Source organism: Monodon monoceros, unplaced genomic scaffold (assembly GCF_005190385.1).
Source record: "Monodon monoceros isolate NGI ecotype Baffin Bay Population unplaced genomic scaffold, NGI_Narwhal_1 Super_Scaffold_20, whole genome shotgun sequence".
Classification (NCBI taxonomy): domain Eukaryota; kingdom Metazoa; phylum Chordata; class Mammalia; order Artiodactyla; family Monodontidae; genus Monodon; species Monodon monoceros.
Window position 1 is genome coordinate 123,175,445 of NW_021703777.1, and position 14,596 is coordinate 123,190,040.

General features: G+C 36.8%; 1 protein-coding gene across 7 annotated transcripts in view; it reads right to left on the reverse strand.

The window, feature by feature from the left end:
* MFSD8 (major facilitator superfamily domain containing 8) overlaps positions 1-14,596 on the reverse strand; it is a 43,125-nt gene that overhangs the window by 24,427 nt on the left and 4,102 nt on the right. For 5 of the 7 annotated variants that reach the window (XR_003795627.1, XR_003795626.1, XM_029235718.1 and 2 more), the window contains exons 2-4: positions 10,106-10,197; positions 5,733-5,776; positions 2-242 (exon numbers count right to left, since the gene is read on the reverse strand). Coding sequence is in view for 5 of the 7 variants with exons in the window: in XM_029235718.1 (XP_029091551.1) it covers positions 2-242; positions 5,733-5,776; positions 10,106-10,197 (377 nt within the window). In the remaining 2 variants the exon portion in view is untranslated. Of the gene's footprint in view, position 1; positions 243-5,228; positions 5,319-5,732; positions 5,777-10,105; positions 10,198-14,596 lie in introns of all 7 variants that reach the window. The other 2 variants (XM_029235722.1, XM_029235721.1) reach the window with 2 other exon arrangements.

The window sequence follows — 14,596 nt, forward strand, 5'->3', positions numbered from 1 at the left end:
CCTGCTCCAAATCCCACCAATCCACGAGCAACCAACATGTAGTATTTATTATGAGAAGCTGGAACCTGGACATATGCATAGAGGCAGTTGGCTGCCACCGAAATGAAAATGGAAACAGTAAGAGGCTCTTTTCTTGGTCGATAGTTAGACCACAAACCAAATATAGGTGAAGCTACCATTTGGCCAAGGCTAAAAGAAGCAATAACCCAGCCCAAAAAACTTGCATCGGCAGTGTGATCAATCTGCAGAAAAAAGTACAATGCTTTAAGAATTGTTATCCGAGAAAAGTAAAGTTAAAAATCCAAATACATTTTTTCTGACCATGTAACATTTCTTATTAAAAAAATAAAAACAATAATTCTAACACATAAGTTTTATAACACCATTACTTACAGTAAGGAATTCAAACTTCTGACATTACAATTAAATGTGTTAACAATTCACTATACACAAGGAAAAATGTTTAGGAAACTTCATCTTTTAGAACAATTATAGAAATTCTGTCATAAAAATCTTGTTTAAAAAATCACATTATATACTTAACAATAACATCATAAAAATAATATGCCATTCTTTAATTCTTGTAAAGTAAATACAATTATTTACCTTATGCTACTCTATAAACTAAACAACCATTAGCACTGTGAATCTATTTTTTTTAACTGGGCACAATAATCAAATGCTTAAAGACAATAATAAAATTTCTCTCATTAAACCTACTACTAATTCTTCCTTTCAGCATAGACAATCCAGGATTCTACCAAAGAGGATTTATATATCATTAATACTGAGGTTAAAACCAAATGATTACAACTCAGAAAATACTTTCAGAAAACAGAAAATTTTAGCTTACAAAAGGGACTATGGAATAAATCAACAGATGGGGTTTTTAAAAATATGGTAGGTTACATAATAATTTGGAAAAATAAAAGCCATTAAATTTTAGGACATAAGTTTAAACATATATAGGTTAAGTGGTAGAACAACTTAATAAGGAAAACCATGGCCTTTTCTCTTCCAAAGATCTTTTTAAAAAGCTTAAAATGAAGATATTTACGTACATTTCTGTTTGTGTGGGATGAGAAATAAGAGTGAATAAGTATAATGACTTCATGTCATATAAATTTAAAAATTAATTTTCAAAAAAGCAATGAAAACAATTTTAATATTAAATGTCTAGTGGTTTGAAAGCAAAAGGATAAAAGTGTCTTCTCAGGATATCAATTGATCATAATAGTCAAGTGTCCATTTCATGGACAGAAGTGAGCTGACTATTGAAGATGGCTCTAACAATTTTAACAACATTTGCTATTTTTATTGGATACTATTCTTTACAATGACTGGAAAACTGGAATCTGCTAGAATTCTGCTAGAATTGTAACAGGAAAGTAAAATGGTTTGGAAGATACAGGTTCTATGCTACAACAGAAGGTATCAGTTCAGTAATTGAACTGTTATCTGTGCTCCTGTGTGTTTCTCTCTCTCTTATAGTAATAACAGCATGTTGTTTCCAATCCTCTGGCCATCTCTAATGATCTCTATCATATTGTTTTCAGGATAAAGTCTAAACTACTTATTATGTAAAACTAGCTCACAAGCTGGTCATTGTCTCTCCTCTCTAACTTCATCTCTCTGCATGCTCCCTTCCCCCAGTTCTAACTTCCAGCCACACAGAACTTTTTGAAGTTTCCAAAATGAGTCAAGCTCTTTGTTTCCAGGCCTTTGCACAGGATCCTCTACTGCCCCTTCCATCAGGAATGCCTTTCCAAACTCCTACTCCGTGGCCCAGACTGCCCCTTCTGGTGACCAGTTTCTGTAGGCCTTCCAAACTCAGCTCAGGTATAACTGCTTTGGGGAAATCTTCCAGGATCTCTTTAGTCTGGATCAGCAACATCTCCCTAACCCCCATGTCTGTCTGTCTGTGTCAATCTGTGTGTATGTCTCTCTCTCCCCCAGCCCCCACTCCTTCTGTCTCTCTCTGCCTCTCTGCCTCTCTCCCTCTCCCTCTAGCTCCCTCTCCCCTGTGAACACGCACACACACTCACACATCAAGCTCTTAAGACTTTTACCCTCTCATATTGTATGGTAATTATCTGTAAACTTGTTTGGTTTTGCACACTTCAGTGAAAGTTAGATCCATCTCTTCTCTTAAAAAAAAAGCCCACAGTGCGCTGTACTGAATTTCAAAACATTCTTCTCTAAACATGTTAATAATATTGACAAAGTCAAAGTTCTAGAACTCTTAATGCTTCGCTATGGGAGCTGAGATGTGTTCCAAGCCTCCTCAACTATTTACTTATAGATTATTGCTTATTCATCCAATTAACAGTCACTAAGGCCTTCTCTGCGACAAAACCTGTACGAGGCTATATGAATACAAATTGAATAAACACAGTTCTTGCCATCAAGGAGTTTCCAAACCAGGTTCTACTTAACTGATTCTGAAAAATCCTACATTTTTGAGTAGCTGAGGAAAAAAACCAGCATGCTTTAATTCTTTATCTGTCAAATGGGGGTAACTTCACAGAGTTGTTATGAGAATTATTTAAGCCAAGACATGTATAGTGCCTAGGGTCATGTCTGCCTATAGTATGCACTAAATGATTGTTACCTATACATAAAAAATTAATATTTCTTGGTATTTTGTTTTTACTGATATGTCAGTTTTATTATTATATTTTATTGTAACATGCATGAGTAGTCCCACTATGTCCCTGGGCCTACAGATAACCTATCATTCCAATTCAAAATCTGGGTTTAAGAATATGAGTTTTCCTGGAAATCAATCACAACTCTGGGCAACACAGGCTACGGAATCACTGGGCTGATAGCTGTCTATCAGCCAGGGCCAGAAGCACAAGTCAGCGATTCACAGCAGTGCCAAATTCCTTTCAGACAGATAACTTACTGTTTGGGGGTTTTAGAGGGGTGGTTGGGCCTAGCTTTTTATCTTTCTCACAGATGACTTTTAAGCTAAGTAATATTTGGTAACATATTATCGTAAAAGAGATAGTAGCCTTCAATTAAAAATGAAAATTTTGATAAACAGCAATGACCTACTGTATAGCACAGGGAACTATATTCAGTAGCTTGTAAAAACCTATAATGGAAACGAATCAGAAAAAGAATGTGTGTGTGTGTGTGTATAACTGAATCACTTTGCTATACACCTGAAACATTGTAAATCAACTATACTTCAATAAAATAAATAAATAACATTTAAAAAAAAGAATGAAAAATCTTAAGACAGTAGGTAACATAGCACTGTAGAGTCAGATTTTGGTTTCAGATAGGCTTGATTCTACCATTTTCTAGCTGTGTGATCTTGGGCAAGCTACCTAACTTCTCTAGTCTGAGTTTCTTTATCTGTTAAACAGGAGTGATAATGACCACCTCACAGAGTTGTTATGAAGATTAAAAGATGATTTAGATGAAAGATTTAGTATTGTGCCTGGCACACAATGAGCTATAATATTATTATGAAATAACTTGAGAAAATTAACTCACAAGGTTTTTGGTGGAAATGTTATGCTTGTTTTGCCAAAGAACTAGTGATATGTTCATGTGCTCTCAATAAATTTACCTTTGAAGAGATTACAAATATCTGGAGAAAGGAGTGTACCTTTTCAAAATTCAATTTATTATGCTGAGTAGACCTAATTTTGTAAATACCTTTCTTTTGAGAATTTTAAGGTTAAACAAACTAGATACAGGGACCATAGAAATCAAGAGTTTTTATACATGGAAATACATATTTTAGCACAGAAGATATTGCTCCAGAATTGTTAAATATTCTGTTCCAATTCTAATAATTCTGCCAGTATGGAAAGAATTTTTAGTGTCATGAGTAATGACTTCATGTAAAATAAATTTTTAATTAGTTTAAATTAATTTTCAAAATGGCAGTGAAAATGTGGCACTAAATCACTAAAAAGTAAAATGTGTATTTTTTCCTATATTTCTTTTAAAAGATAGCATAAGAAAATAGTATTTTTAAGTTAAAAATTATAAAAACTGGGCTTCCCTGGTGGCGCAGTGGTTGAGAGTCCGCCTGCCGATGCAGGGGACACGAGTTCGTGCCCCGGTCCGGGAAGATCCCACATGCCGCGGAGCAGCTGGGCCCATGAGCCATGGCCACTGAGCCTGCGCGTCTGGAGCCTGTGCTCCGCAACGGGAGAGGCCACAACAGTGAGAGGCCCGCGTACCACAAAAAAAAAAAAAAAGAAAACAAAATTATAAAAACTAAAAAATCTAAAATGAAATATAAGATGTCAATAAGTTTCTTATATAATAGGTATAATTTTTAAACGCTGTTACAACACTCAATGATAAGTATTAATGATAAAGGGATATGGAAGCACACAGGAAAACCTTCTAATGCAAACTGGGGTGAGGGACAGTAAGGAAAGGCTTTTCAGAGGAGGTGACATTGGATCAAAGCCTTGAAGAATTAATAAAAAATAGTGGAGAAGAAGGGGAGGAAGGGAATGGCAGAGGAAAGGAGAGATGGAGGGAAGGAAAGCACTCCAGAAAAAAAAGGAGGAAAAAGTGTAAAGATCTGAGGACCTTAGGTTCATCCAAGTACATGATATAATAAATTACTGGCTATAGATCTAATATTGGCCAAGGCTCAGGATCTAGGCTGAAACACACACACACACACACACACACACACACACACTCTCTCTCTCTCTCTCTCTCTCTCTCTCTCTTTCTCTCTCTTTCTCTCTCTCTCCTCTGGAGAAAACCAAAATATAAGGGGCAAGTTGATAAAGAAAAATACACAAAATAATTTAAGAATAAAGAGTTAAGAGTAATGTCATGGAAGCTAAGAGAGAGTTTCAAGAAGCAAAGAGAGGACAACAATGTCAAACACTACCCAAATGTCACCTAAAGTAAGGACTGAAAAGTATCTACTATTTGGTGAGCGATTAAGTCATTGGAGACCTCATCAAGAGCAGTTGCAGGGTAGCAGAGGAGTTAATCAGATTGTAGCAGGTTAAGGAGTGAAGAGGAGTTAGGAAGCACAGAGGAACTCCTTCAAGAACCTTAACTGAAATATTATTATAGATTAATTATGTCTCTACCTTAAATACTGATTTTTAATAAATTCATTACTGGAATTTTAAGACAGAACTGACAGTTATATGTCAAATATATTTTTTAAAAAGGTAGAATTGACAGGACTTGATCATCAACTGATGATCAATTGATGTTAGAGTACCCACCAAACTTGCATCTTCTTGTCACTCCCTCCTTCCCATGTAGTAACCACAGCATCAAAATACACGTATTGTCTATTCTTTTCATAATGTCACCTGACAACCCAAATTATTCTATCAGAAAGCATCAAGTTATTCCATAGCAATATCATTTATACATTATAGGAATTCAGACTATGTCTAGCTTAGTTTCCTTTTTATTAGGGAAGGGGTATGGATGGGATGGGAAAGTGGCTAATAAGTAGGTGACCATACATCTACATTTGCCTGCGATTGTCTGGATATAATCCTATTTTCCTGCTAAAGCACTCTTTTCACTTCAAGAGTGCTCTGGTTTGCACAATCAAGCATACAGTCACCTTACTTATAAGCCTCTTTTGAAGAATTATTATCTCAAGTTATTTTAGTAAAGATTAACTCAGAATACCAAAGAGATTCTCTAGAAAACTCTTAACTACATAAGAGTTATTACTACTACAGCTACATAAGAGACGAATAAAGTGCACAAACCTTTTGGAGATATGGCCATATTGACATTATCACAATAGAAAATCCTGTGAAGAGGCAAATTCTGTTATTTATACTTATAATAATTTCATCACTATAGATACAAATTTTTGAACTATAGCATGGATTTTAAAACATCATTCTGAATTTACAAATTTATAACCACAAATGTCTAATTTATTAAGCAATGGAGTTTTATTTATCAGAAGGAAAATAAATATTAAAGGCTGGAAAACATATATATAATTATAGTCCCTCACCACAATTAACATAATAAAAGCAGAAGACCTATTTCTCCTTATTCACGTGTCTTTACTGTAAATGAAAATTACTGGAACTTCCCTGGTGGCAGAGTGTTTAAGAATCTGCCTGCCAATGCAGGGGACACGGGTTCGAGTCCTGGTCTGGAAGGATCCCACATGTCGTGGAGCAACTAAGCCCGTGCGCCACAACTACTGAGCCTGCGCTCTAGAGCCCACGAGCCACAACTACTGAAACCTGTGCACCTAGAGCCCATGCTCCGCAGCAAGAGAAGCCACCGCAATGAGAAGCCCGCACACTGCAACGAAGAGTAGCCCCTGCTCACCGCAACTAGAGAAAGCCCATGGAACCAACACAGCCAAAAATAAATAAATTTATTTTAAAAAAAAAGGAAAGAAAATTACTGAAAGCTTTGTTAAGTTTTTATAGCAGAAATGAATGGAGGTAAGGCTACCTTGTTATAGAGGAATTGCTAGACTTCTAATCTGTGTTGTTTGGGAGAGATAATTCACTGCAGGGAGGACTAAGAAGAAGGAAAATTATCTTTAAAGGGGGCAGTGGCTATAAAGAACCAGAATTTCTCAAGATGGGCATACCTTAAAAGAAAATTATCTCTGCTAGCTTTTATTGCTTGAGAACTATAATGATAAACTCCAATGTTATTTGTCGATTTTAAATATTAGGCACATCCAATCACAATTCTATCAAGGCTATTTTTAAAAAAAACAGCTCTATTAAGATATAATTCACAATGAATTCACCCATTTAAAGTGTACAATTCAATGGTTCTTAGCGTGCCAGATATGTGCAACCATGACTACAGTCAATTTTAGAATATTTTAGTCACCTCAAAAAGAAACCCTGGACCCTTTAGCTATACTCTTCTATCCTCTATCATTTCCCCAACAGCCCTAAGCAACCACTAATCTACTTTCTGTCTCTATAGATTTTCCTATTCTGGACTTTCATATGAATAGAACCACACAATACGTGGTCTTTTGTGTCTGGCTTCTTTCTTTGCATAATGCTTTCAAGGTTCATTTATGTTGTTGCAGTATCAGTACTACATTCCTTTTTAAAAGTCTGTTTTAAAAAATAATTTAATTATTAGTTTCATCTTAGTGTATTTTGAATTAACACATTGACTTGATGAAAAGAATCAACTAATGTTTGAAAATAAGACTACTATCTCACAATCAAGAAACTTGTAAGCAGGTAAAATGTTTCACATGCCAATTAAAATCTAAAGTTAAAAAATTTTTTGCTGTTAAATTTGACATTATTACTTATATTTTAGATAAATGAGTACAAAAATTAGAAATGCTTTAAATAAAAAAACAATCTGTTGCAGAGATTGTTACCTACACAACATTCATTTGCCCCCTTCCTCCTCTCTGATAGAATCCTGGTTGTATTGAGGTATCCATCACTCCTCCACAAAGCCACAGGCTTTAGAGGACACTGTGTCCACTCCAAATTCCAGAGGGTAGATCCTGATTAGATCTCACTATCCCAGCTGATGATGGGTTTAGAAATTAACAGGTAACCCAATTCTGACCAGTGAGAAATAAGGGGAGGTCTACTTTGGGACCTCCCAGAAAGGACTCCTCGTCTCTTTGGAGGTTTAAAAAATAAGTCCCTTTCAATCAATAAAAATTACTGTGGAAGGATGTGGCACGTGGAACTGCTGCTGCATCCCTCCTATAGCCTAAGAATGAAGGCAATATGCAGAAGAGAGCAAAACCAAAAAACTTATTCTGAAGCAGAGCCAGTGAACTTCACCTGGAGTTGTCCCACTATGGATATCTCATAAGAAAATACAAATTACTGTTCAAGCCAATTTGAATCAACATTTTTTCCTGATATTTGTGGAAAGCATAATAATAGATATACAATCCAAAAAACTGTTGAAAATATCCTTTATTTTGTACTTTTCTTTAGTTTTAGCTTTACTTAAAGTCTATTTTTCCTCAATGTTGAATCATAAAGAAGACTGGCAAGAGAGAGAGAACAAGAGGGTGACCTGGGATAAATGGAAAGGATATGGAAAACAACTTAGTCAAATGACCTTCACTAAATCCATCTCAGGAAAGAAACCATTTGTAAAATTAATGCCTATGGACTTAGAGTCCACGATTGGAAAAAAAATTGATTCCCTAAAACATTCCTTTATAAACTATCACAGTATTGAGAATTCCTATATATTTTCATTCCTTACCATTTTTAACATAATTACAGTTCTTAATATTAAAAAGTTTTTTCCTCATAAAGGTTAACTTTTTCAGTAAATATATTTTCAGAAATAATGTTAATAGGTTAAAATAATCAAGCTATACAGATTAATATTCTTGGACTTTACTACTGGTATGTGTCAATATAAAAGTTAAATGAGGTTCACAGGCAACAAAAGTAAAAAGCAAATACATTAAACTACATCAAAATTTAAAACTTCTGTGAATAAAAGGGCACAATCAGCAGAGTGAAAAAAAGAGTCACGGAATGGTTGAAAATATTTGCAAATCATATATCTGATCAGGGATTAATATTCAGAATATATAAAGAACTACAACTCAACAACAAAAAACAACCTTATTTAAAAAATGGGCAAAGGACTTGAACAGACATTTCTTCAAAGAAAATATACAAATGGTCAATATGCATGTGAAAAGATGCCTAACGTGAGTAAGGAGAGTAAGTAAGTGAGTAAGGGGATACAAACCGAAGTCACAATAAGCTACTACCCGATTAGAATGACTAATGTCAAATAAACATAAAATAAGAGTTGGTGAGGATGTGGAAAAATCTGAACCCTGACTGTTGATTAGAATGTAAAATGCAGCAGCAGCTATGGAAAAAAGTATAGCAGTTCCTCAAAAAGTTAAAAATAGAATTATCATATGATATAGCAATTCCACTTCTGGATATATACCCAAAAGAACTGAAAGCAGGATGTTAAAGAGATATTTGCACACTCATGTTCACAGCAGCTATTTGTAAGAAACAAGATATGGAATCAACCCAAATGTTCATCAACCGATAAATGGATAAACAAAATGTGGTATACTGAAGGGGACCAGAACATTCTACCCCAAAATATGCTGCTTTGGCATATTGATTATTTTGAGCTGAAGGCAACTAACAAACAGCAGACACAGAAGGGCTTTCTGTCTTCCCCCTTTCTGCCTAAAAACTGGGCATAAATTTCCCCTGAGAAATGTGCTCTTCCAGTACCAGGAAGAAGAAAATATTCTTATCACTGCAGATGGAGCATCAATGCTGAGATGAGTCTGCACAAACAAACCTTACTCAAATAACCCTCATCCTCCATTAGTTTCCCCCATGTATTTCCTAGTCACTTTCCCACAATTTACCATCCCTAGAAAGCTAACCCCTTTTCTTTGTCTAGTCACCTCTCCACAATTAGAGACCCTTGTTAAAATAGTATATAAGTCCCTGAGTCTAACCCTTTCTTTGGGGTTTTCACTTTTCTATGAAGCCCCGTATCTCACATAAAAATATTAACATCAAATAAATTTTTATGCTTTTCTCCTGTTGATCTGCCTTTTGTCAGTTTAATTTGCAGGCCCCAAATTAAAAACCTTTCCTTTACTTTCTTAGCTATAAAACCTAAGAAAGTAAAGGAAAAGTTTTCCCTCTCCTACAATTTATACAACAGACTATTATTCAGCCTTAAAAAGGAAGGAAATTCTGACACATGCTACAACATGGATGAACCTTGAGGACATTACGCTAAATGAAATAAATTAATCACAAAATTAAAAATACTGTATGATTTCATTTATATGAACTATCTAGAGTAGCCAAGTTCATAGAAACAGAAAGCAAAATGATGGTTAATGGTGGTTGAGGGAAGGGGAAATGAGTTGTTGTTTAATGGGTATAGAGTTTCAATTTTGCAAGATAAAAAAGCTCTGGAGATTGGTTATACAACCATGTAGAGATATTTAACAACTCTGATCTTAGAAATGGTTAAGATGGTACATTTTATGTTATGTGGTTTTTACCATAATAAAAAAATAATTTTTAATTAAATGACATTAAAATATGATATTTTATCTAAATTTTTTAAATCATGTATAATTTCTAATACTTACCTACACTGCTAAGAAACATAGTAAGATACAGAATCCTAATTGATCTCCATCGGCTCTTATAATGCTCCTCAGTTTCTATAATATCCCATTCTCTAGGTATAAAGAAGAAAAATGTAGTATAAAGTTATCTCAGTACATGCAAATCTTTCTGTGGCATAATTTTATTTTCTCTCTCCTAAAGTCATGAAAATTATATGATAGAGGTATAGTTTACTAATATTGGTTTTTACTATACTAATTCATCTATAAATAAGTATTATATCTTTTAATTTCCATGGATTATATTTATGGATCACTGTGCATAGGAAGTTGGGAGACATGAGGCAGCTTAAAAAGGCAAAACATTTTGTGAACCAATTATTTTGCTATTGTTTGCATGTTATAAACTTATGAATCAAGCATGTTTAAATTTGCTAAATTGACAAAATGAATAAAGTATATCAAAATAAATAAAATAAACTAGCTACAACCATTAGATCTCCTACAGGTGGGATATACAACTAGTAACTATTAAACGATAATAACTCTCATCATTATGACATGCTCTACTTGATGACAGCAAATTAACTTTGCTGTAGGAAGCTATTTTAGTTGGGTACTTTCAGCAAAATTAATATAAAAGTGACACCAGGAAGGTTTGATATGACCTAAGACATTCATAGCCCTGGAACCTCCTGAAACATTTGCCTTTGCTCCAACACAGGTTACCGGACAAGCTCTGTTAGTGGACCAAAGAGAGACCAAGGCCCCTCCAGACTGGGCTGACCTTTCATTATCACCCTTGACCTGGATTAAGGGCAAGTATGTTAACCACGTAGCCTACCTCTGTCAGGTGATAACATTAGCATGTGTACCCATTACATTTTCACATATGCACACAAAAAGAGTTAACAAATTTACCCTAATATAAGCATTATATGTTTTCAAATAATTAAAACAAGCACAACAGACAAAATGCCATCTTATGTTCCAACATTATTTTCTAAAATAGACTTAGTACTGTTAGTCTTCAAAAAAGAAACTATGTTTTTTTTAAATGTGACATGACTGGGAATGTTAGAGAGGGAATGAAGAGAAATAACATTTATTAGATCTATTATGTGCCAGATATATCAGTTCCTGATATATTTGAAGTGTTTAACACTGTATATGCTGTTCCACAAAAATACTGTAATGTCTCATACCTGAAAAATAGCAGAACCCCAGATGCTCGTATTTGCAAATCAATATCTTGAAATTTGGAATACATAATGCAGATACAGGAAGTCCCCTACACACGAACCTTCAAGTTGCAAACTTTCAAAGATGCGAATATGCGTTCGCATGTCCAATCACATAAGTTAGTTCACGTGTCTGCCAAACATTGTCACATGTGTGCATCCTCTAAGAGTGGTTGTGCTTTTGTGTACTTTACTGTACAGTACTGTATAGAGTACAGTAGAACAGTATCTTTATTTCAAGCCCAGGATGTCCAGAAGCAAGCGTAAAAGCAGCGGTGATGTGTCTGGTTCCGCTAAGAAGTGCCAAGTGATAACGACAGAAACAGAAGTGAAAATAATTGAGAGAGTGGAGCGAGGCAAAAAGATGGTTGACGTCGCTCATTCTTATAACATGAATCGTTCAACCATCAGCACGATTCTAAGAACATGGACGAGATCATGGAATACATGAAGTCTGATGTGCCAATGATGTCGACAATAATATCAAAGAAGTGTGGAAAAATGATGGAGATGGAGAAAGTTCTCAGGGTGTAGATGCAGGATCAGTATCAGTGTTGTGTCCCACTCATATTAATGCTGATTCAAGTGGAAGCCAAAAGACTTTATGAAGACTTGAAGAAGAAATACGGTGAAGAATCAAAGGGCGCATCTTTTAATGCCAGCCATGGCTGGTTTCATCAGTTCAATGCTACAGCCAACCTTCACAACGTAAAAGTAAGTGGCGAGGCAGCGAGTGCAGATACGGTAGCTGCCTGGGAATTTCCTGAAATGCTTTGAGAAATTATTGATGAAGGCACGTACTCACCCAAGCAGGTTTTTAATGTGGATGAGACAAGACTGTACTGGAAGAGGATGCCAGACCAAAGTTACATCAGTAAGGAGGAAAAGTCAATGGCAGGCTATAGAGCAGCAAAGGATAAGCTAACTCTGTTGTCTGGTGGCAATGCTTCCAGCGATATGAAGCTGAAGCCTCTCTTAGTTTATCATTCAGAGAACCCAAGAGCCCTTAAAAATATAGCCAAGGGCTCTCTTCCTGTTGTGTGGAAGAGTAACCCCAAAGCCTGGGTTACACAGGCCATTTTCCAGGATTGGTTTTTCCACCACTTTATCCCGGAGGTAGAGAAATATTGCTTGGAACATTCTTTTGCTGCTCGATAATGCTCCAGACCACCCCCCATTCATGAACGACTTTCATCCCAACATCAAAGTAGCGCATCTGCCACCAAGTACTGTGTCCCTCATCCAACTTATGGACCAGGGAGTTACAGCCACTTTCAAGAAATATTATTCACGTTACACTTTTAGTCAGGCAGTAAAGGTGACTGATGAATCAGGAACAATCTTGCAACAGTTTTGGAAGGACTATAACATCTACAAGGCCACAAAAAACACTGACTGCTTGGCGTGAGGTTACGGCCGCCACCATCAATGGGGTTTGGAAGAAGCTTTGCCTGCAGTTTGTTCATGATTTTCATGAATTTGAGAAGGTGGATGAGGAGTCCAAAGAGGTCTTCAGCAACTTAGTGACCCTCAGCGAGAAGCCGGAGCTAGATCTGCAAGAGGACGACTTCATCGAACTCCTTGCTGTGCAACACAAGGAGCTTACTAATGAAGACCTGATGAAACTGGAGACCCAGAGAAAGGACTAAGAGAGACAAGAGGAAGGAGAAGTAACTGAAGAACCGAAGAGATTCACGTAGCAGGAAATGGCAAGGGGATTCTCTTTATTTGAGGCGGCACTGTTAGCTTGTGAGGCACAGGACCTGAACATAGAACATTACATGAAGGTTGCAGCAGCCGTTCAGAATGCAATCCAGTGCTACCGTGTCATCCATGACGAGAAAAAAAGAGCTACTATCCGAACATCATTGGATCGTTTTTTTCAAGGGGGTAGATAGAATTGAATCCAGCAAGGAACCAGAACCTGTGCCACCAACGTCACGCATGAGTGAAACTGCAGCTTGCCCTCTGTCTCCTATTGCTAATGATCCTTCAGCTCTGCCATCTCCCACCTCCTCTCCCTCCTCCAGTCATTAACTCTTCTGGCCTGTTCACTCGATGCCAGTCCCTGTATGCCACCTGTTGTACTGTACTACTGTACTTTTCAACATAAGCCATGGGATTTTCTTGCCAGAAATGTTTGACCAGGATCTACCCAGAAATGGTCCACAAATTCAGAACGTGAGATGTTCCAAAGAAAACAGAAAACTAATCTAGACTTACCAGAGGATTCAATGTTAGTAAGAACAAAAGAGAAGGTCAGGGGATAGTTTTAGGTTGGAGGAGTCTAAAAAGACATAAGGATCAATGCTTGAACATTAATCAGATCCTTTTAAAAAAGAATAGCTGTAGAGTACATTTTTGGAAAAACTGGAAAAATATGACTATAGGCTGTATAGTACATGATATTTTGAATTAGTAGTGTATTTCTAGCTCTGGTAACAGTGACATAGCTGTGTAAAAGAATGTCTATGTTTTGGGGAGGTGGAGGCTGCAGACTAAAATGTTTAGGATAAAGTGCCATAATGTCTGCAACCTACTTTTGGGTAGTCTGGCAAAAGAGGGGTGGTTGTGTGTGTGTATGTGTGTGTGTGTGTAGAAAGATTTGAGCAGTGTGGAGAAGGCTAACAATGACAGGGTAATCAGGTATTTATTGCACTGTTTTTTCAATTTTTCTACGGGTTTAAAATGTTTCAAAATAAAAATTTTACTTTTCCTTCTTTTTTAAAATAAATTTATCTATTTATGTATTTATTTATTTTTGGCTGTGTTGGGTCTTTGTTGCTGTGTGCGGGCTTTCTCTAGTTGCGGTGGGGGGGGTTACTCTTTGTTGCAGTGCACAGGCTTCTCATTGTCGTGGCTTCTCTTGTTGCGGAGCACGGGCTCTAGGCACACAGGCTTCAGTAGTTGTGGCACATGGGCTCAGTAGTTGTGGCTTGCGGGCTCTAGAACTCAGGCTCAGTAGTTGTGGCACACAGGCTTAGTTGCTCCACGGCATGTGGGATCTTCCCAGGCCAGGGATAGAACCTGTGGAGGCTTCCCTGGTGGTGCAGTGGTTAAGACTCCGCCTGCCAATGAAGGGGACACAGGTTCGATCCCTGGCCCGGGAAGATCCCACATGCCGTGGAGCAACTAAGCCCGTGCGCCACAACTACTGAAGCCCGCGTGCCTAGAGCCCATGCTCTGCAACAAGAGAAGCCACTGCAATAAGAAGCCTGCACACTGCAATGAAGAGTAGCCCACGCTCTCCACAACTAGAGAAAGCCCATGC